This window comes from Nyctibius grandis, chromosome 20, assembly GCF_013368605.1.
Source record: "Nyctibius grandis isolate bNycGra1 chromosome 20, bNycGra1.pri, whole genome shotgun sequence".
Lineage (NCBI taxonomy): Eukaryota > Metazoa > Chordata > Aves > Nyctibiiformes > Nyctibiidae > Nyctibius > Nyctibius grandis.
This window is the reverse complement of record NC_090677.1, coordinates 1,674,163-1,697,658: the sequence shown is the minus strand read 5'-3', so window position 1 is coordinate 1,697,658 and position 23,496 is coordinate 1,674,163. Positions and strand designations below refer to the sequence as shown.

At 43.9% G+C, this 23,496-nt stretch overlaps 1 protein-coding gene across 4 annotated transcripts in view; it reads left to right on the top strand.

The window, feature by feature from the left end:
• The window catches only part of PCDH15 (protocadherin related 15), a 358,337-nt gene that overhangs the window by 292,682 nt on the left and 42,159 nt on the right, over positions 1–23,496 (top strand). For all 4 annotated transcript variants that reach the window (XM_068416522.1, XM_068416519.1, XM_068416520.1 and 1 more), the window contains 2 exons: positions 18,066–18,281; positions 22,324–22,412. In XM_068416522.1, coding sequence (XP_068272623.1) covers positions 18,066–18,281; positions 22,324–22,412 — 305 coding nt within the window. The remainder of the gene's footprint in view (positions 1–18,065; positions 18,282–22,323; positions 22,413–23,496) is intronic.

The window sequence follows — 23,496 nt, the reverse complement described above, 5'->3', positions numbered from 1 at the left end:
AAAAGTAGCAATCCTGAATGAAAGGGAAGGTGTAGGGAGGAATTATGATGAGAGGAGATTAAAGACACGTGTTGGTAACTGGAAAGAGTGATTAGCCTAGAATGCTCGTTGAAAAGGCACGTTTATTTACTACTGTTTTATCAGCTGTGAAGACTCAGTTCAGACTTTGTAAATGAAGCTAAAAAAAATCATCTAGCCTGTGCAATGCCTGTGTTTACTTTAAAGATTTACTTGCCTGCGAATAAAGAAATTACAAAGTGAGTAATAAAGCAGCATTGTGTGTTGGAAATAACACATTCAGAAAACGAATTGCAAATTTTCCTTTTATAAATTTCTTTTCCTCCATTTTCTGTATTGAAGTTTTAAGGTACACCAGATTTCTACTCTATACAAAGCACATAGTGACATATAAGCAGATGTCTGCTTGATTCGATGAAAGGGAAACTCGATGCACAAATTAAGGAAATCATGGTAGTGTTGCTGTTAGGGTGATCTGAGACCATAATTGAGCAGAGTTTTGAAGGCAGGGGTAATATTTTTATTAATCATACAGAATCACACAGAATCAATCAGGTTGGAAGAGCCCTCTGGGATCATCGAGTCCAACCATTGCCCTGACACCACCATGGCAACTAGACCATGGCACTAAGTGCCATGTCCAGGCTTTTCTTAAACCCCTCCAGAGATGGTGACTCCACCCCCTCCCTGGGCAGCCCCTTCCAGTGTCTAATGACCCTTGCTGAGAAGAAATGCTTCCTAATGTCCAACCTGAACCTCCCCTGGCAAAGCTTGAGGCTGTGTCCTCTTGTCCTATCACTGGTTGCGTGGGAGAAGAGGCCGACTCCCACTGCACTACAACCTCCCTTCAGGTAGTCTCTTTTTTCCACGCATTTTGCCAGTTATTGCTTCTGGCTGCGAACCTTAAACTGAAGCCCTGGCGTACTCAGAAATAGGAAATAGAAAATTGTGTCAAATCCCTGAATTTTAGAAGTGCTGAAGATACAGAACTGCACAAAGATAGTGGAGTAGATAAAGAATAGTAAATAGCAGAGTTACAGAGGTAAAAAGAAAGTCATGTGTGTGAAGGTACATGAAGCATAAGACACAAATGTAAAATCACATTTTGAGTTGACCATACAAAATTTGAACAGGCTGTGAAATCCTGCCTGGTTTTTGCAGAGGCATCCCTGATTTCTTAGGCACAGATATTCATGTGTGTCAGTCAAGGGGATAAGCATGTGGAGAAGAGCAGGCATGCAGGTAAGGGATGTTTGGGGTGATGAGGGGAACCTGCTTTTACCCTTCAGGAACATTTCGCTCAAGAAAGGTGGACAGAAAAGGAAGACACCAAAGAAATGACAATTTTATGTCCGTAACCTGCTTCTGCTAAAACGTATGACAGAATTCTCCCTGCCTTTGCTGACGTGGAAAACAGAACAAGGTGTAAGACAGAAGTTGTTACTAGCAGATGGCATCAAGCATAGCTGTGTGCTTAGTTAAAGTAAAAATAGAAACTTAAGAAGTGCTTGTTGCAAAAAATCAGGCTGTAATTTGTTGTTCTAGCACCAAGCATTTTCAGCAGTTGGTGCTCGTTAGCTTATTTTCTGTCCTTTAGGAAAAAAGTAATTGCTCTGTTAGTTAAATACAATACCCATTGCAATTATTGTTACCAAGAATTAATCCAATTAATGTCTTTTCTTGAAGAGTTCAAGTGAGTGGAATTAAACGGGTAGTTTTCTAAGTTGAACTTTTTAAGACTATTAATAAAGTACATGCATAGCTAGCACTGGAGCAATTATTCAAATTTTTATTTTAATAAAAATCATTAGAATGTATATTTTTTATTATTCAAATTTTTATTCTAATAAAAAATCTCCTTAGGAGTTTTAAATGCATTTGTTTTAATCTTCTGCATTCATTAGTAGTTGCTAAATTTTTTAATGGCATCTGAGTAATTTTGAAAAGACACTGATATTCTCAGCATATTCTCATTTTTCTGTCACTGACAACTTTGATGCTCCTTGAACATGGTATTGACTAGCAGAAAAATTTTTAAAGCTAAAATAATAATAATAATGCATATTATAGGTGGTTGAAATTGTTATAGGGAGTCATAGTGAACCAGCATTTTCTAATTATGAATAGTGTCACGTTATTTGTCACAGCAGTGCCATACAGTCACCCTTGTAGGAAAGTATGCAACATTCCTGCACGCCAGGACCCAACTATGCCATTTTTTCCCCTGTACTTCAAGGAGATGCCAGCAATAAATAGGTCCTAAATGCATAGAAGTGACATTAACTTTGAAACTGGTTTCTTATGTACATTCCATTATCCTGGGAGAAGGAGAAAGTGTTTATGTTAAATTAAAGTGTAAGATTGTTACCAAAAAAAAAAGAATGGACTCTGAATTGAGCCAGTGTTTTCCTTGTGTTAAACAAAATGAGGCATACTGGAGGTACAGCAGGGACTCTGTGGATTAACTCCTAGCTGCTTTGGTTTTCCTCTTGATTTTTATCTATATATGACAGATTTTGCTTGAAAACCTGAAAGCTGAAGACTTCTATTAGTAGTGGGTGATTTGGGTAGTCAAGTCAGTTCTACCTTTTCCTTCTCAATCTTTGTGTATGTTTACTACCAGCTCCTACTCATCACCCTCCAAGGCCCTTATTTTAATATCCCTTCAATGTGAACATCCGTGCTCCTCATGGCCTACGTCAGTTCCTGCACCTGTGGACAGGGCTAGTGTAAGTCATAACATTTTGTACCAGGCATTTTCTGTGCTGTCAGTGCATGGAGGCAGTTGTCAAGGTTTGGTTCTTTAGAACCATCTCACATAGAGCCAAGATGCTTAAGAAGTTGCCCAGGGGAGAGGATAAACTGAAGTCTGTAGAACAGTAGGGCATATTGGAAGAGAAATGAGGACAACCCAATTCAGTGAAGAGAGAATAAGAAGGAAAACAACAGCACTTGATAGAGGTAGGATAGGATCCATCTTCTGCTTTTATACCACAAAAATGCAACTCACGTTAATGGTGATATATTTCTCGTGACTCTTTCATCAGTTGTGTAACTGTTCTGTACCATAAAGATAGTATAGATCATGGAAAGGGATATTTAAGTCACAAATGAAGATAGTTCACATTGTGACCCCGTACATTAACTTTCTCATGTGAAAGTGATAAAATACATCAAAGTTCCTTTTTGAGGTGACCTACTTGCTCAAGTGTTGGCAGCATTAAGGGCAGGCAACCATTTGGCACACTCTATTTGATTGCCTTGATATAGTAGCAAGAAGTGTTGTATGAGCCAGCAGTGTGCCCAGGTGGCCAAGAAGGCCAATGGCATCCTGGCCTCTATTAGGAAGAGTGTAGCCAGCCGGTCTAGGGAAGTGATCGTCCCTCTGTACTGGGCACTGGTGAGGCCGCACCTTGAATCCTGTGTCCAGTTCTGGGCCCCGCACTTCAAGAAAGATGTTGAGGTGTTGGAGCGAGTCCAGAGGAGGGCGACCAAGCTGGTGAAGGGTCTGGAGGGTCTGACCTCCGAGGAACAGCTGAGGGAGCTGGGGTCGTTTAGCCTGGAGAAGAGGAGGCTCCGAGGTGACCTTATTGCAGCCTACAACTACCTGAAGGGAGGTTGTAGCGGGGTGGGAGTCGGCCTCTTCTCCCAGGCAACTAGTGATAGGACAAGAGGACACAGCCTCAAGCTTGGCCAGGGGAGGTTCAGGTTGGACATTAGGAAGCATTTCTTCTCAGCAAGGGTCATTAGGCATTGGAAGGGGCTGCCCAGGGAGGTGGTGGAGTCACCATCTCTGGAGGGGTTTAAGAAAAGACTGGACGTGGCACTTAGTGCCCTGGTCTAGTTGCCATGGTGGTGTCAGGGCAATGGTTGGACTCGATGATCCCAGAGGTCTCTTCCAACCTGATTGATTCTGTGATAACACAACTTTTATAGCGTAATTTACTAGTTAACTGTATTTTAGCAGACTTTCAGAGAAAATCAGTTGCATTCATTAATTACATCTTTATATTTTGAGCACAAACTTATTTAGTTTGCCTCAGTGGCTACAATAAAAATTCCCCAACGAGGCAGGGAGGCAGGCTGGCGGAGGATGCTGCTTCTGGAAGCCCTAATTTTGGAAACACCAACACTGTCTCTGTTAGTGAGAAATGCATTTTGCTGGAGTGGCAGAAGGAGATATTGTTGGTTGAAAATAAGGGTTAGAGTTATTGCAAGAAGCTGGTCATTGCTAGTTTATTTATTCTGAAGGCAAAGCAGGGGTTTAAGTACATAATACTTGAGGTAACAACTCATCATCTGGGTACCTTTTACATCTGAAGCTCAGGGTCTGGAATTTCATGTTAAGCCCAAGGGCCACGTAGTGGTTTGGTTTCTGTAAGTGTTTATCCATCCATCCATTTTTGAGGAAAGTATCATGACAGAAAACCAAGACTCATCTTGACACTTTTCCTTTCTTCTAAAAGCTCAAGGTCAAAGCTGTGGCTTTAGCAGAGAGTTTCAATGAACACCACACAGATCTTTATCTTCAGTTTCAGCTTCCTGAAGGTTGTAACGTGTTCCTGAGCCTGAGCATCAGGGGCCAGGAGGGGAGGTCACACTAGGCTGGCTGCACCGACAGAGCGCTCACTCTGCCGAAGCCGTGGGACAGCTTTACAAGTGGGCAGGTCTTCATGGACACCGTGGAGCTGCTTTAACCCAGCTCCTCTTGTCTGCCGAGAGGTTGGAGCGGGGCCTGTGCTAACAGGTTGGCTCTGTCCGGCTGCTGTTGGTGGAATAACCATGGGAAAAGATCAGTGGATGGGTGGATTAATTGCGGTAATCGGAGTGGCTGGTATTTCGATATCGACACGGCTCCTGCAGTTAGCTGTGATTTACAGGGCATGCCTGCTTTTATTTGCCATTGCTGTAATTAAATTAGTTAAGCATAACAATCACAGTGGCAGGCATTTGCCAGCAGTTATCGTTTAGCGGCAGTTTAGGCTAATATAATTTTTCCTTTTTATCAAACAGGAAACAGAAAAGATGAGCTGAGAGACGTTAGCTAGGAAGTACCAAATTATAGGTGTTTGCCGGTGTAGATACTAAGGAAGTTCAAAAAATTAGTTTATAATCTGGGCTGAAAGTCACTGTGTGTTTATTTTAGAGAGGATATGGGTTACATTGAGCAAGAGGTAAACAATATTTCAAGTTTTTAAAAACGCATCGAGTTTTGCAATAGTTTAAAAAGAAAAATAGTCCGAAATATTAGAACAGCGTTGGTGTTAATACTGAGAGGCGCTTATGTTGCAAGGTAGGATGAAGAGCTGTGTTTGTGCCCACATCCTCACCTCCAGGTGATCTCTACCCCACCAAGATGGGCCCCGCACTTCAAGAAAGATGTTGAGGTGTTGGAGCGAGTCCAGAGGAGGGCGACCAAGCTGGGGAAGAGTCTGGAGGGTCTGACCTTTGAGGAACGGCAGAGGGAGCTGGGGGTGTTTAGCCTGGAGAAGAGGAGGCTCAGAGGTGACCTTAGTACAGTCTACAACTACCTGAAGGGAGGTTGTAGTGAAGTGGGAGTCGGCCTCTTCTCCCAGGCAACTAGCGATAGGACAAGAGGACACAGCCTCAAGCTTGGCCAGGGGAGGTTCAGGTTGGCCATTAGGAAGCATTTCTTCTCAGCAAGGGTCATTAGCCATTGGAAGGGGCTGCCCAGGGGCGTGGTGGAGTCACCATCTCTGGAGGGGTTTAAGAAAAGACTGGACAAGGCACTTAGTGCCATGGTCTAGTTGCCATGGTGGTGTCAGGGCAATGGCTGGACTCGATGATCCCAGAGGGCTCTTCCAACCTGGTTGATTCTGTGATTCTGTGAAGATCCACAGTGGCTTCTTCCAGCAGTTGTCCAGGCCGAGGGATGTGTTCAGGTGCCCGCAGCTCTCTTCCTGGCCATGCACCTCCGTTTGCCCAGAGGAAACAGGGGTGTGCAGTGGAGTTTTACTGCTCAGGCTTTGCCCTGGGTAATCGGTGTCCTACTGGTGCTCCTGTAAGCTGTGGGCAGATCTCCAGTTCTGTCTCATTTTGGCATTTAATCAATTATTCTCAGCTACGTCTCTCTCTTTGTACAATGTTCTTGGTACGTAAGAACGACTCAGTTTTGATGGGTGTTGTTTATATAAAAATAAGACAACAAGCTTTATTGCCCTTTGCAAAAAACTACAGCTTTCAAATTAAAAAAACACCACAATTAGTTCCTCTTTAACAGTACTTAATGATTTGCTGTAGTCATTAATTTTTAATATAGCAATTTATGTAAATCGGTTTTAGATAAATTCATCACAAATATACTGCTTAACATTTTGTGTGTTTAACTTCAGTTGCTTAAATCAGTCTGTACTCTGTGGCTTGATCAAAATTTCACCCCCCCATCAAAGCCCAGTTCTTCCCCTCTTGAAAAATATTTTGTAAAGTAGTAGTTATTCCATACAGCCCAGTGAGTAGCACTGGGAGTAAGAAATAATCTAACTGCTATGGGCCAAACACAAAAAAAATGCAGGGAGAGAAGAAAAGTAGTACTGAGTCCATAATTTTACACACAAATGGAATTTAGAGACAATAGGCCAATGAATATTGGATAAACACTTCTCTCCTCATCAAAACAGTTACGTATGTGACAAAGGCAAGTTCAGGGCCCCGCACTTCAAGAAAGATGCTGAGGTGTTGGAGCGAGTCCAGAGGAGGGCGACCAAGCTGGTGAAGGGTCTGGAGGGTCTGACCTCCGAGGAACGGCTGAGGGAGCTGGGGGTGTTTAGCCTGGAGAAGAGGAGGCTCAGAGGTGACCTTAGTGCAGCCTACAACTACCTGAAGGGAGGTTGTAGTAGAGTGGGAGTCGGCCTCTTCTCCCAGGCAACTAGCGATAGGACAAGAGGACACAGCCTCAAGCTTCGCCAGGGGAGGGTCAGGTTGGACATTAGGAAGCATTTCTTCTCAGCAAGGGTCATTAGCCATTGGAAGGGGCTGCCCAGGGAGGTGGTGGAGTCCCCATCTCTGGAGGTGTTTAAGAAAAGCCTGGACATGGCACTTAGTGCCCTGGTCTAGTTGCCATGGTGGTGTCAGGGCAATGGTTGGACTCGATGATCCCAGAGGGCTCTTCCAACCTGGTTGATTCTGTGATTCTATAGATTGCTTCTCCAGGCTTTATAAGGTGCAGCAATTTTGCTGGCAGCACCAACCGCTCTCTTAAATATATTCATGTGAATAGGGTGATGTGGTGAGTCCGGGACGATGATCTGATGCAAGACCAAAGGGTAGGCAGGAGCCATGGTGGTAGGACAGCTGCGGGACATCTTGGTGGTGGTTATTTGGGTCTCCCTTTCACTCTGCAACAACCATTGCGCTGGGTGGGACAGCTGGAACAGCAGTCCTGAGAATGGCTGTAGTTACAGTTCTGATGGTGCTCAGAAAAAGGTTTCAGGTGTTGGATAGACCTGATGGGGATTAGTGTTATAATAAGCTTTTATTTTCTCTCCTCTTTTCTGCAATTCTCTTTTTTTTCCCCAGAATTTTCAAAGAGGTCGGAGCCCATTTCTATGATTAAAGGCCTTTTCATGCTTTGTGTTATGAATATGTTAATTAAAAACAGATGTAATACTCATAACTACTAATTTATGAATTTTGCTGTTTGAGATTTGCTTTGCATTTCATTATATAAAATTAGTTATTTTGCTTTGCCACTGGTATTTTCATAGAACTCCTGCCTTTCCCCTCAGAATTAGAACCAGGCTTCCTTTAGTCACATACACAACATTTTCAATCTGCTCTATAAAAACAGAACCAAAATCCACGCAATCTTCAGGGAAATGACTAGAGGGAATTGACTTTTCACTATAATGGTGTGTTATTAGCCCTTTCTTTTTAAACATTTTCTTTTACAGAATTAATCTCTCTAGTTTTGTTTGTTGACGTGCATTTAAATGAGGAAATAACAGAGATGCTAATTCTAGTAAAGAAAGCGAGAGGTCCTTTGCTGAAGTGCACCTCAGTTTATAAAGGTATTTTTTTGTACTGAAAATGTTTGCAGAAAAGGGAGCTTGCCAAAATAAACGCCAGTGAATCAAAAGTCTCTGGAAGTGGCTGACCTGTGTTTGATAGAAACGGCTCTCATGTGAAGCCAGCAGAGAGGTTTGATGATGATAACAGGAGCCAGCGGAGTCCGAAATGCAGTTACTTCCTGAAAGAAAGTTGATTCTTACAATATAGCTGATGAAATTTTCATTTCAGACCTGTTCTGTATTTTGTGCCCCAGGCTTCATAATGTAACTTCATCCTTTATTACTGTTTGAATATCTTGGTATGCAGAACAGCAAAATAAAACAAAGCCATTTTATGCTACAGGATTTTACCCTAATGACACATGGGAGCAGGAATTACTCTTTACCTTAATTAACCATAATCCTTGAAAGCAATCTGTCTTAGCGGTTGCATAGTGATTGATAGAATAAATGTTGAAAATTCCTGGGTATGGTTATGTGTTACATAGTGAGGGAACACAGGGATTACTTTTTTGCCCAGACACATTTATCCATGTTAACTCCCCAGTTATTTTCTATCCATGCCTATAGCCTCTAGATTTCTTTTGGTATCTCCTTTTTCCTTGGGACGACGAGCAAATCTTCGCAGTGGCAAGTTCTGTACAAGTGAGGTTCTCTCTTGGCACCACGAGGCAGCTTTCTGCTGTGAAGCACAGTTTTCCCTTCTCTAATTTTGCTTTTGCATGTACACAAGAGAACCACTTCTTTGTAAACATGAACTGCTTTGCCAGTCACAATCTTTTATGAGTTAACATATGATTTACGAATCACAGAGCAATCTGTAGGGAGCAAACATACTTGGTAGAAGTAAAAATCTCCTTTGAAGCCTATTTGCAGTGACAGCAGCACGCCCTTGAACACGCACATCTGCTGTAACATCTGGCCTCTGCCAGCGAGCTGCTTGCCCTGCTGTGGATAATGTTGCAGTAATCCCGAGCACACAGGTAATTCCTTTCAAAGAACACATCCCTAGATAACATGTTGGCTTGCTAAACTTTTGCCTATAAAACCCAGTACTATTGTTTTCCTTCGTCAGTGTTCAGAAAACCCACTACCCTTTGTGGTTTTTTTTCAAATATAATAGTAGATTATTTCAATTACTATGGTATTTTCTAACATTTTTAAGCCTGTTCTTCCTGCACGTGCCTTCCAGAGTAAAGCACCTCCTGCAGGAGGTAGGGGGGAGTGTGCCTGGAGCGTCCGCAGTGCTGGATCATTCCCATCCCGTGGAGGATGAGCTGCGTGGTCTGCCCTTCCTCACAGCACATACACATAAACCTACTGTACTGAGCACTAACTGCTATTGACATAGCAGGGAAATGCTGTAAAACCAACCTTTCGAATTCTTTTTTCAAAATACAAGTTTGGGAACACCTCTTACTATTTTTTCCCCTGAGACAGCCTGTCGAAATTGATCCATGTTTTCCACACCTTGGGTTTTTGACACCATTGGAGGAAAAAAAGAACAATTATTCCCTTTTTTTTCTTCCTACCTGTATTTCTCAGAAGTTTCCGTGGAGCTGGGGTTTCCTCGGGGCGGGCTGGGCGGTGATCAGCAATACTCAGCTGAGTATTCTCTGAGTATTCTCAGCAGAGTCCGTTCTTTTCCTCTTTGTTGTAGTGCCTTTGTAAGTATGCCTAAGAAACGATGCATTTAAAGCGTAAATTAATTAATCTTTGGCTCCATGCAGCCCTCATGAAAGGTGATTATTTGATACTTCTCAAACCTGCACACCTCCACAGGGAATATCACAGTGTAAGGCACAACTACGTGGTCACACAATCGCAACGTGACGGTAGGGCACTTATCCCCTCACTCAGTGAGACTTGTAAAAGCGAGGCCACGTGGCAATAACACTCTGATCCTGTCACCAGAATTGCCAGTGGGCTGACATCTCTGGTGGCTTGTTTGGGGTGAGCACTAAAACCTTTGGTAACCGTAGCTCCTGAAGCTATTGCGTAACGATCAGACAATTACAGTTTTTATCATTCTCAGCGTGAGCTAAATCCAAACTAGCTGCTTGGAGTTAAATGCAATTGTTAATTTTAAATGTTTTCCAGTCTCCCTAACAGGGTCACCCTTAATCATGAGCCTGAGGATGCTAACAGGGCATGTCAAATGAATGGGACTGGCCTGTTGGGTTTTTTTTCTTTCTTCCTAGCTTAGTGCCACGAAGCAGATGGCAGGTTCAACTGTTTCCCATCAGTTGCTGCACATAAAATAGCTTTGAGAACAAGGCCATTTTTGCTGGTAGGAATTTACAGATTGTTGAATGTTTTCAGTTCTGAAGCCACATCTGCCATTGTACCGTTTTAGAGATGGTTTTACTGTGTGATTTACAGACACTGAAGTTTGTTGTAGCTATTGCAGTTTTCCTCTTTTTTTTTTTCTGTATTTCTTCACTACTGTGCTCTTTTCCACTGTGACCTTTGAACTCACGCTCACCAGCTTGGTTTTGCCACAGACTGCCTCAGAATTCTGTAGCTTTGCATCTCCTGGCATCTGCCTCTCAACCTCACCGTCCTTTACAGACCTCTCTCCACCACATTCTTAGCTGTGAGCTATTTGGATGGCCTTTAGGGACAGCTGCTGTGTGAAGCGCTCAAACACAACCCAAGTCTTGTCTTAATTAGTTACACCAGAGAAAAACATATATACTAGGGCAAACTGTATCTAGTTACACAGGCACCACTAAGGGATCTCTATTACTCCTAGTTTTCAGCTCATATATTTTCATCTCTTGTCTTCCAGACACGCAGCTTGACTCAGCTCTAGTGAGTCCTATATATTTCCATACATGAGCTAACGCTTTTTTCCCCGCTCTGAGTCCTCCTAAAGCTGAAAACCAAACCAAGTACCCTTCTGCTCCCTCTCTGTTTGGAGGCAACTGGTGTGTTCAAAACACTTTGTGTTGGCAGCAGAGCAGCTGCACCCTTCATCCCATTGCTGCGGCAGCACTGGGCTGAGTTAGACATCGCTGATCTAAGAAGCGAAGGCGGCGCCGACAGCGTCCCTGTCTCTGCTGCCTCTGCAGTGCCAGGAATTTAAACGTTCCTAATGACTTGCTGCAGGTTGTGCTGGCAGTCTGCGTGTAGGAGATGTAGTCACCGAGAGCACCGGGCTTATTGGTCTTTTTGCTCCAAGAGAGATAGCTGCCAATAAAGTCGTTAAAGCTAACGTTAATGACTTTGTGGTCAATACCCTCAATGTTGGGGTCTAGAGCAGCATATTTCAGCTGATACCCGGCTGGTGTCACGGGCTTTTGTGGTGGGCTTAGGGAGCACCCCAGCAGTTGCACCTCTTCCACCGTGGGAGAGGATGGGTAAGGGCTGGAGGCAGCACACGATGATGCCAATGCAACTCCATTTGTGTGGGCACACTTACATTCGGTTACAGGAGGGTTGAATTTGGCCTGGTGATGCCTAAAATCATACATATTTATCAGTACTCAACCAGAGCAGAATTTAGGAGACATCTGTATTTCTTGCCCATAACGAAAGGAAGACTTGGGTAGTGAGGTGGATTGTGAACTGGCTGAAGGAAAGAAGCAAGAGAGTGGTGGTCAATGGGGCAGAGTCCAGTTGGAGGCCTGTGTCTAGTGGAGTCCCTCAAGGGTCGGTACTGGGACCAGTTCTATTCAATATATTCATTAATGACTTGGATGAGGGAATAGAGTGCACTGTCAGCAAGTTCGCTGATGACACCAAACTGGGAGGAGTGGCTGACACAACGGAAGGCTGCGCAGCCATTCAGAGAGACCTGGACAGGCTGGAGAGTTGGGCGGGGAGAAATTTAATGAAATATAACAAGGGCAAGTGTAGAGTCCTGCATCTGGGCAAGAACAACCCCATGTACCAGTACAAGTTGGGGACAGACCTGTTGGAGAGCAGCGTAGGGGAAAAGGACCTGGGGATCCTAGTGGACAGCAGGATGGCCATGAGCCAGCAATGTGCCCTTGTGGCCAAGAAGGCCAATGGCATCCTGGGGTGTATTAGAAGGGGTGTGGTTAGCAGGTCAAGAGAGGTTCTCCTCCCCCTCTACTCTGCCCTGGTGAGGCCGCATCTGGAATGTTGTGTTCAGTTCTGGGCCCCTCAGTTCAAGAAGGACAGGGAACTGCTAGAGAGAGTCCAGCGCAGAGCCATGAAGATGATTAAAGGGGTGGAACATCTCCCTTCTGAGGAGAGGCTGAGGGAGCTTGGTCTCTTTAGCTTGGAGAAGAGGAGACTGAGGGGTGACCTCATTAATGTTTATAAATATGTAAAGGGCAAGTGTCATGAGGATGGAGCCAGGCTCTTCTCAGTGACATCCCTTGACAGGACAAGGGGCAATGGGTGCAAGCTGGAACACAGGAGGTTCCACTTAAATATGAGGAAAAACTTCTTTACTGTAAGGGTGACTGAACACTGGCACAGGCTGCCCAGAGAGGGTGTGGAGTCTCCTTCTCTGGAGACATTCAAAACCCGCCTGGACGCGTTCCTGTGTGACATGATCTAGGTAATCCTGCTCTGGCAGGGGATTGGACTAGATGATCTTTCGAGGTCCCTTCCAACCCCCAACATTCTGTGATTCTGTGGTTCTGTGGTACACTGCTGTATTATGAAGTATAGCGCTTTCTCTTCTTCGACAGCCATAACTCAACCCTCCAGATGTTGTATATCTCTTCCTAATGAAGTGTCAAAAATATTTACCTTCAGGACAAATTACAAGAATAGCAAACATCCTTCCTCTGTATTAAAGAAGTGGCTACGTTAATGTCAGCAGCTCACAAGCTCTCTCTGGTGGTCCTGCAAAGTGAGCGTCATTAGGTTTGATTGAAGTATAAACCGTGATGAGAAGGGGGGAAATGGAAACAACACAGTTAAAATATTTGGAATTGGAATCCGATGATTTTTCCAAGTTCCTCGGGCTGTTTTGCACCTGGCTTTGCTCATCTGTGTGGAGATGGTTTCGGGGATGGAAATAGCCTGAACTGGAATGATACTGAGGCCGTTGATTTCTCTGGAGTGCCACTGAGTTCTCAGAACTTCTGAAAATTTAACTCGTAGCCTGTCTGCCGGCCTTGGGCATCTGAACTGCAGGATTTTCGAGTCTCCATGCTTAACATTTCAAAATGCCTCTTTCACTGGAGTTTCATACATTAAACTCAGCTGCGAGACTTATCAGACTGTTACTTCTAAGCAATGACACTAGTGTGATGTCTACTCAGAAAGGCTGACTTTAGTTAATGTCTGTGCCTGCAATATCGTTACCCTAATTTGGATCCAAATTTTGTTTGTCCTTAGTTGCACACGTGTACAAGCGTGAAATACTGAAGGTGAAATTGATTTCTGTTGTTATTGAAACAAGCTGCTATTAAAAGTTGTATCTTTCTATTGAGATACAATTTGCTAATATTAAAAAAAAATGATAGGCTTATGGCCCAGCTGAACCAGTGTAATAAATCCATTTTAACAGAGAAATTGGCTTTTTATTGAAAGGGCGTAGTGCTCATCTCGCAGGGCACCTCCGCAGAGCCTTTGAGAGTTAGCTGGGCACTCGCTGTAAATCCTGCCTCGCTCTGGTAAGGACCCCAAAGGAGCCAGATCAGATAGTGCTCTGCTACCTGGGCGCCAAAACAACGTGCCACGGAGGGTTACAGGAATTACTTTTCTTCTTCCCCCCAGCTCCGTTACCAACATGCCCAGTTGAGCGTGGATAAGCCAGTGGGGTTTTGCCAGACTGAGCTATGTTGTACAACCTGTATTTGCCTGGTCTTAGATGGGTGCACACAGTGATTTGTTAGGTGTGAGGCAAAGAAGGGATTGTTTTTAGAAGTCAGCCGCTCTGCGTCACCATGAAATCATTTCCGAAGAGGTTTCCTTCTTGTCTCTCGAGCAGTGCGTAGGTAGTCTTCTGGATAGTAGATGAGGTAGTAGAGTCATCTGGTAGTAGATGAGGGCAGGGCTGTGGATGTATCTATCTAGACTTCAGTAAGGCATTCGACACTGTCTCCCACAGCATCCTCCTGGACAAACTGGCTGCCGGGGCTTGGATGGGTGGACTCTTCAACGGGTTAAAAACTGGCTGGATGGCCGAGCCCAGAGAGTGGTGGTGAATGGGGCAAAGTCCAACTGGCGGCCGGTCACTAGCGGTGTTCCCCAGGGCTCAGTTCTGGGGCCGGTGCTGTTCAATATCTTTACAGATGATCTAGACATAGGGATTGAGTGCACCCTCAGTAAATTTGCAGATGACACCAAGCTGGGTGGGAGTGTCGATCTGCTGGAGGGTAGGAAGGCCCTACAGAGGGATCTGGACAGGTTGGATAGATGGGCCGAGACCAACTGCATGAGGTTCAACAAGAACAAGTGCCGGGTCTGACACTTGGGCCACAACAACCCCCTACAGGCTGGGGGAAGAGTGGTTAGAAAGCGGCCTGGCGGAAAGAGCCCTGGGGATGCTGATCGACAGCCGGCTAAACATGAGCCAGCAGTGTGCCCAGGTGGCCAAGAAGGCCAATGGCATCCTGGCCTCTATTAGGAATAGTGTAGCCAGCCGGTCTGGGGAAGGGATCGTCCCTCTGTACTCGGCACTGGTGAGGCCGCACCTTGAATCCTGTGTCCAGTTCTGGGCCCCGCACTTCAAGAAAGATGTTGAGGTGTTGGAGCGAGTCCAGAGGAGGGCGACTAAGCTGGTGAAGGGTCTGACCTCCGAGGAACGGCTGAGGGAGCTGGGGTTGTTTAGCCTGGAGGAGAGGAGGCTCAGAGGTGACCTTAGTGCAGTCTACAACTACCTGAAGGGAGGTTGTAGTGGAGTGGGAGTCGGCCTCTTCTCCCGGGCAACTAGTGATAGGACAAGAGGACACAGCCTCAAGCTTGGCCAGGGGAGGTTCAGGTTGGACATTAGGAAGCATTTCTTCTCAGCAAGGGTCATTAGCCATTGGAAGGGGCTGCCCAGGGAGTTGGTGGAGTCACCATCTCTGGATGTGTTTAAGAAAAGCCTGGACATGGCACTTAGTGCCATGGTCTAGTTGCCATGGTGGTGTCAGGGCATTGGTTGGACTCGATGATCCCAGAGGGCTCTTCCAACCTGGTTGATTCTGTGATTCTGTGGATGGGATGGTAATAAATGTGATCCCCTGCTACTACAGGCAGAGGCTTCCTGACCTCTCTTTTGAGTACGTGGAGGATGTAAAGCTCTCCTAGAACACACAGGTGAAATGGATCCAAAAAGCACCACGAGAAGCTACTTTAAATGCCTCTGTAACCTACAGTTCGCATCTTTTCAAGGATGTTTTATTTCTGTTATCGTGGCTTTAAATGCTTCTTTAGTAAGAGTAATTTTAGTAGTAATAGTAAACACGTGGAATCTTGTAGTTGTAATTTTAAGATTTTCTTTGCATTTGGTTAAGAATGGGTGCTTGAAGTGAAATATTTGATTTTTAGATGGGCACAGGGTGCCCGTGCCCAGGCGGGGGCTGAGGGGTCTGTGTGAAGAGAGGCCGATGCTGGGCCGGGCACAAATGGTTCCAACAGCCCCATGGCCAGGCACAGCTGAGGTGGTGTTTTAATTTTTGTCTTTGTTTCTTACCATCCAAATCTATTTTATATGGCAGCAAATTAATTTTCATCAAGTTGAGTCTGTTTTGCCCATGACGGTGATTGATAAGTAAGGTCCCCGTCTCAACCTGTGAGCTTTTTTATCTTATTTTCTCACCCGTCCTGTTGAGGAGGGAGCGGCTGGGTGGACCTCGGGCAGCTGGCAAAGGTCAGCCCCCCACAATGTGCTAGTCTGAGAATGCATGAGATGAAACCGTGGTGGGAGTAAGAGTCCAATAAGGTCCCTGAAGTTGGTGCGGTTGCTGGAGGAGTGAAGGTGACCTGTTGTGCAATTTATGCTCTTCTTAAAAGGGCTGACTTGGGCTCGGTGCTGAGCACTGACATTTAGCTCTCAAATACTGATGACTGTTCGCACTTGCATATCAACCTGATTTACAGGTACAGCCACTTCCTCGCCTCCTCGTGCCACATGCCTTCACATTGATTTGTTCCTTTAGCAATTTCCTTGTCAAAAGGAAAGCCAAAACTGAGCCGAGGCCTGAAAATCCACCTGTCAAGCTCCTGTCTGCTGGCTCCGTGATGTCTTGGGGTTGTAGTTACCCGTGCCAGCTGGATGGCAGGAGTGCTCTGGAAAAGCTCACCGATATCTTTACCTCTTGACTGGCAGAAAGGGGTAAATTTCAGAAAGCTTTTAACCTTCCCCATCTTTCCAAAAAATGCTAATAAAGGGGTTTGAGATCACCCAAGGGGTAGTAATCCTGATTTTTAAAAGCCTTAAAAAAACCTGTAGAACTAGAGGACAAACGCACTTTAACACATTTTCAATTTATGCTTTTTGTAGCCAAGGCAGATGAAGCTTTGTCAATTTAGAGGCAAACAAACCATTTACAAAGGATGCAAGAACCATTTTAAACAGTTCTGTCTCCGAGAGGCAGCCAGTGTCATCAAAGGGGCTCATCTTCTTGGCAGCTCTGCAGCACATTGGTGAAACACGTTGCTACCTCTAGCTAAACCAGCCCAGATATTATCGCTTGAGCGCTGTATGGTTATATCTGTTCCATCTGGTCTGATCTGGTCGGAGGAGCATGGAAAGCACAGACAGTTTGGAGTACCTGGATCATTCATCTGCCACAGGTATCTCTTGATGGTGCACAATGTGATCACAGTGCTGCATAGACTCGCTTGTTGTAGCTCCTCACTGGTATTCCTGAAAATTATCAGAAAATGAAGACAAACCAGGAGTTAGTCAAAGTTTTCACCTTCTAGATCTTGTTCACTGATGGTGAGGAAAGAATTAATGATGATTAACAGCCATCTATTGAAGGCTTAATGACCTGGCACAGATAATGCCTTTTTAGACAGCAGTGGTGTATCATGGTAAACAACTCTTCATACTGCCATAAACCCTGACTAGATTGTGATTATCAGTTTTGGTTTTAAATCATGGTGAAGTATGGATTTTACACAAAGACCTGCACCTTTTTGCAGTTAAAGGTGTTTTTTCTCCAACATTAGCTGAAGCCACAGGCTTAAGAAGTCGTGCCAGCATTTTGATAAAAGCCTGCTAATAGGTGCTGAAGGGTCCCAGATGCTGAGGCAGTGCCCGAGCCTAATGAGTGGGCAAATGTAGAGGCAGTAATTAGCTACCATCTCGCTGACCCCTTCCTGGATGGAGCAGGTGAAAGCATTGTAAGGGTCCTCAAAAACCCTCCCATCTGAATATGGGTACTGCCATTTGAACAGGAGCATGATTTGTGCCAAGGAGTAGGTCTGGAGAGGCCACAACAGGGCTACGCAGGGTTGTTGGGCACAAGGTAGGTGAAATAATGTCCTAGTTCTGCAGCAGTTCAGCAATGGGAGAACGTCAGGGCACCTCTGTGTCCTACGCTGGCTCTGTGCATCAGGTCCAGGGTGCAGCATTGCAGGAATGCCACTCAACCCTTTTTTAAATAAAAAAGGATAAAATTACTCCAAAAACACATGCTCAATCAATGAGGGTGCAGAATGTCTCTAAGAAGAGAGAGGACATTCTTGTTGTGTAAGTTTGTGAATGCATTGCTGGGAGATTTTTTCTTTTATATTTAATATTTGGCAACAAGAATTTGGCACTGGAGGTTTCTCAGAATTAAACTGTTCTTACCTGTTCAGTTTGTTGCAGACTTGAAAAGTCCATTTCGATTTTTCTTCTTTTTTTTTTCTTTTGGAGCAGTTTAGTGCCAACACAGGAGAAAGAAATTGCTGGAAAAGCAAAACTGTATGCGGCAAAGTTAAATGAACCATTTAAAGTAATAGCGATAGCTGCTCTCTGGGATCTAATGTTTTAAACGTGAGAGTGGAAGAAATTTGCTGGACCCAATATGCAACTTTATTTAAAGGACAAGGTTAATGATTCTTTGCATGCATATTTACTTTATTTGCCTCTGCTTCTTTTCTTTTTCCTATCAGGCTGATGATAAAGACACTGGGAATTACAGTGCCATGCAATACAGACTCATCATTCCTCCAATCAAGGATGGTAAAGAAGGTTTTGTGATTGAAGCTTACACAGGGCTAATAAAAACTGCTATGCTGTTCAAAAATATGAGAAGATCCTATTTCAAGTTTCAGGTCATTGCAACTGACAATTATGGCAAAGGACTGAGCAGCAAAGCAGAAGTACTTGTAAGTATGAGCCGGGCATTATCTTTCTGGAATAATTCCTGAGGAAATTCAGACTCTACATAAAGTTTAATTCCAGGCAGACCTATAGGAAGGCCATAAACTGTGTACACTTAATCTTCAAAGTGCTTTTTTTTTTTTAAACCAAAAGGTTTTATGACCGTCCGAAACGTGTTCATGTTTCATTGCAGAGACACTGATCTCGGTTACCACACTAGACATGATGTTCAGTATTTTATTTGCTCAACGAGCCATTGTTAATGGTTCAATTTACATTCTAATTGTTTGCAGTAAACACGGACCTGAGTTATGTTCTGGGTCTTCTGGACCCAGATGGCAGCCAAAAAAGTGCTGGGTTTGTGCGTTACAAATATAAAGTCGGTCACATCTGCGTGGTAGGACACAAGCAGTTACAGACCATCTCCACCTGTTCTCTAAGCCAGCAAGGGGCAGCCAGCTCCCCTGTCGAAGCTGTGGAGCAGGGTTAGCGTGGTGTTAACCCCCAGTTAAATAAGCCAAGCTGAAAGCTGGCTAACTTGGGCTGTACTCTGTGCTGACACCAGTACGTAGCTTCTGGGTCGGAGTTAGAACTGGTGTATCTGGCAAATATCTGAGCAAACAGCCTCTGAAAGCTGGAAGTAATTTGGCTTACTGGGGAAAGCCAAGGTCTTAGCTGCTCAGGTCTGGAATAATTTTGGGCTGAGACTGTACTTTAAGTTTTCAGGAAAGCAACATTTTGAAAAAGGGCACCAGCTTTAGCCCTCAAGCTCATGTTTTTGTGCTGAGTAAAGGACGTTGACTTAGTCCAGTCACAGAAACCATCAAAGCTACATTTCTTTAAAGCCTATATAACGTGATGGATTGGATTAATATTAGCATAATGTCGCAAGGATGAAGTGCGTTATCTAGTTCATGGGAACACTGTCAAATGATACAGATGACAGCCATAGTACTTGGTATATTGAGTTATGCAGGAGTTCAGCAAATAAACATAATGTATGATGTCCTCATGCTTGACCTCCCAAAATGATAGGGCATTCTCAGGCAATTTATGCAGTAATAGTATATTAAAATATAGCCAGAAGGTATCGACATTAAAATTAGAAAGCGAAGTAAGTCTCATTAATTTATAGAGGTATCTTTAGGTTGTCTGAGTGAGTGATGGGCACACGGGTACAGTGGTTTTGAGCAAGGCCTGAAAGCTTAGATTAGCTGTAGATACAATTATGGACTGACACCATCCCGCTGTGAAGGTTTGGGGTTGCACTGAGCATGATCCATACGGGAAGATCCTTTCTAACTAGACTAAGCTGTTCCTGGCCTTCATGATTCAAACAGACATTATTCTGCTGTCACTGTGGTGGCAGGTGCTCAGACTGGGAGGTGTTAATTCCTTTCAGTACAAGCTCAAGGAGTGCACATAGATAAGGGAAATGAATTTAATTACTCACGTGCAAAAGAGTAAGATGTGGGGGAAGAAGATAGGATTGCCCTGGGAGGAGGTCTGGGGAGAAGAGGTAGGGCAACATCAGAGGGACAGTACTGCGAACGACCTGAGCAGAGCAAGGTATCCTCCAGAACTGGGGCCAGGACACTTCGAGAGCCCTGGCACAGCTCTGTGAGCCACATCAGCTGCCAAACCCACTGGTAAAATGTCTTCATGCTGTAGGAGACGGTCCATGTGAAGGGTACCAGTCTGTTCCTGCTGGCTGGGACTGGCAGGATGGCTCACTTCAGACATCTGTGGATCTACAGTTCAGTTCCATGTGATGGCATTTCCCTTTTTAGCTTCTGTGAGACGAAAGAAATAAGAAATGACATTTTAAAATAAGTTTGCTGTAAGTAAGCACTTACAGGTACTAAGTCAGTGTGGATAGTGAATATTCACCATGACACCATCTTTAATCAAATGTTTGTTGGGCTTTGAGGGGGTCCCATGGCCCCTTCCTCGTTCAGGTCTCGGCATAAGCTACTCCCAGGAAACCATTAGTGCCATGTAATGATCGAGACTGTTTCTGGGCTCTGCCTTGCTTGATTTAAAAATTGGAAAGTGCCTAGTGAGTGAAGCAGGGGATCAAAGGGATATCGCTTGCAGGGTAGTGGTTATCAACGGTTGTGTGCTTTCCCTGCCTCTGCTTCCAGAGAGCAGCGATGGTGGTGCCTCAGGAGGAGCCTGTGCTGTCCCACACCTGCCACCTCTGCTCCCAGCATGTTTCCATCTCTCCTCGCGCGGAAGGGAACAGTTTCTCCCCGCAGCTTTTCTTACATCGTAGTTAAATTAGACTTAGTTCCTCAACTTAATGCTATTTTTAATAATTGAAAAATGAAAGCCTTTATAAATGTGGATAGTAAGCAAGTTAATGTTACTATGGAAACCTTCACTTCTTGATTTTTGTTCAACACCCTTGTTTTACTACAGCTTCTCATGAATGTGTGTTTATTCTTATTTTTGTATATGAACAAGTAGTTATAATTGTGATCCCTTGAATGTCAAAAGATCCATTGCCTTTTTTCAGCGTTGCATTTATACAGCACTCAGTACATAGGTGCACAGTGGTGGCTTGAATTGGCTGTTGTGGTTAATTCTATTAAACTGTTCATTGCTTTAGAGTTCCTTTCAGTCATCTTAGTCTAAAATTTATTTTGAGTTCATTATCATTCTGGTTTTATTACACACGAGTCTGTGCATGCTGATCAGTGCATCCGCTGACATTTCAAGAACATTTAAATATTTAAAGTTGAATTAAGCTTCAAAGCTGGTGAATCGGTGTTTGATGTGGAAGTGTATTATGGCTTGTCTGCTGAAGTGCTTTCAGGGCTCAGGCTTCTCTTTTGAAAATCAGGGGTTGTTTTTCTCTTTGAGAATTGAATCGCCGAACTCTGATTTTTAAATTTATCGGGTTTAACATTGTCCTACTTTTCCAAATTCACCTCCAGAATCCTCTATAGGGAGTAGAGGTTTGGAGTAGAGTGTTTGCTGTCGTGCCTGTATGGACATGAGCCGAGTTTGACGAGATGTTTTATTTTCTCCACCAGTATGGGAAGTCACTGGTCCTTTCCCAACCTAAGGGGAGGTTGGCTGTGCTAGGAGAGAGAGCTGTTACGAAATCAAAAATATTTCAAAGGAAGGAAGAAGCATGCAATGGTTTTACTGGAAGGCAGCCTTTTCTCGGGATAAAAATAGCTTGAGGAGACTAGATCAGGAGACGTGAAGCAGAGTTTGCCAAGTCTGCTGAATCTGATGCACGTGTGCAGTCCCCTGTGCACGCTGACCATCCAGCCTGTGGCTGAGAAACAGGAGAGTTACGTTGCTCGTGTAGTAGAAAATGCAAATGTGAGAGATTTGTTCTGAGGTCAGTCGGTTCTTTCATGAAATCCTGGAGATTTATTTTTTTTTTTTAAGCAAAGCACACGAGTATTGAGTGTATTAAAGAGGCATTTTTCCTCACCTTTTAAATAAAAGTGCAATTTAAAATGCACATGGTTATGCACAGTTTCATGGCATATAGAGGGAGAAGTTAAAAAAAAATGTGGAAATTAAAATAAATTACGCTGATTACTTCAAAATAGATGAAAAATTTCCTGTGTGATTTTCTAACAAAGTATCAATGATGTAGTTGAATTAATCTGGTATTTCCATTTACGTTGGTGCAAACTGTGTATTTCCAAGGTTGGATCTTCCTGGCAAGTCATCAAAAATACCAAAATGCTCGTAAGTGATTTTGAATATGGCACGTGGGAGATCCATGATTCTGTAAGTAAAGTTTAAACTATGAAGAACAGGTTTCGTAGTCCCTCCGTTAAAAATTTATAATTCTGATGCAGTCCTGCAATTACAGTTCTAGTTAAATCTTTGCCTGCTGTTTATTGGGTTTGGCTGCCAAGCAAAGCAAGATTTCCCAGCTCTCTTATTTGGAATTAAAATGAGCAATCCGTACATCAGGGCATGGCGATGAAGGCAGGAAGGCAATTATTCCTTTCTTTTTTGCATGGGGAGGATGTTATGCACAGCAGTGCCAATTGAATTTCACTCTTTTGTTTCCAGGTCTCTGTGGTCAATCAGTTGGATATGCAAGTCATCGTCTCTAATGTGCCTCCCACCCTTGTGGAACAAAACAAAGATCAACTCATAGGGTAATGAATTTATTTACTCTACAAATATCAGACAATTCACTGCTTTTGTGTTTAGATTCAGCAAGGAGTGCTCCCTTTATAGTCTCCTTTTTTGCCAAAAGACTTGCAAATGAGCAAGAGGGTGTTTTGATGGGGAGCACAACTGGCTGAGTGCCAGCACTGCCCCCCCAAATCCATTTTCCCCCTCGTCTGGAGAAGGCAGAGGTACAGCACTTCTTTGCAGGCACGTTTGCCCACTTTGCAGGCTGAAACTAGGTTCAGAGCTGCCCCTAACACAGACCATAGTGGAGCCTCCAAACACTGAGCCCAGAACCTGCATCTGTCAAAATCCAGGCTGTAAAATGAATAAAGCACAACTCCAAAAGGTTGAAGCAGTGCGTCTCAGTGAGCTGTATTGCTTCACTGTGATTTTATTTGGGTGACGGAGCTGTAAGGGAAAGCAGAATTTAGGAATTCTATACTGGGACAGTTAATACCACTAACATCGTTACAGAAGATTTTAATTGCAAAAAATGGGTAACAGGGTGTCATTATTCAGGCCTAGCAGGTATAAAACGTTGTGATGGGGGGACGGGTAAACTGAAACATTAACGTTTTGCAATAAAAATGCAGTATTTTATCATACTGGAAGCCAGCTAAAATCCTTTAGGTAAAATATGTTTTAGTAGTGCTCATACACCACAACATCATCAGCTTCCAGGAGTCAGGTTTTTACTTTTAGCTTCTTTTTTAAGACAAGGATGATTTTCTATACTTTGTGTCATTAGGCATATAACCATGAATTAGACAACATAGGAAAGAAAATACTGTAGGAAGTAGTTTAAAAACAATCTTTGTACTCTTCTGTCACTTTAATCAGTGATGGATGGCATTTCTCAGATCTCAACAGGTCTGTTCCATCCTCACTGTGGTCATACCTTTACTTCTCCACATGAATTGCAATACCTTAGGGCTGATGATAGAAACACTCACTGAAAAAGTAGTGTGTTGTCTCTAAATGGCTCATGTCTTCATTGGGCTAGGAAAAAATATCAACAGATTTGCTTCTGGAGATTTAGCACACGTTCCCCTGTACTCTCTCTGG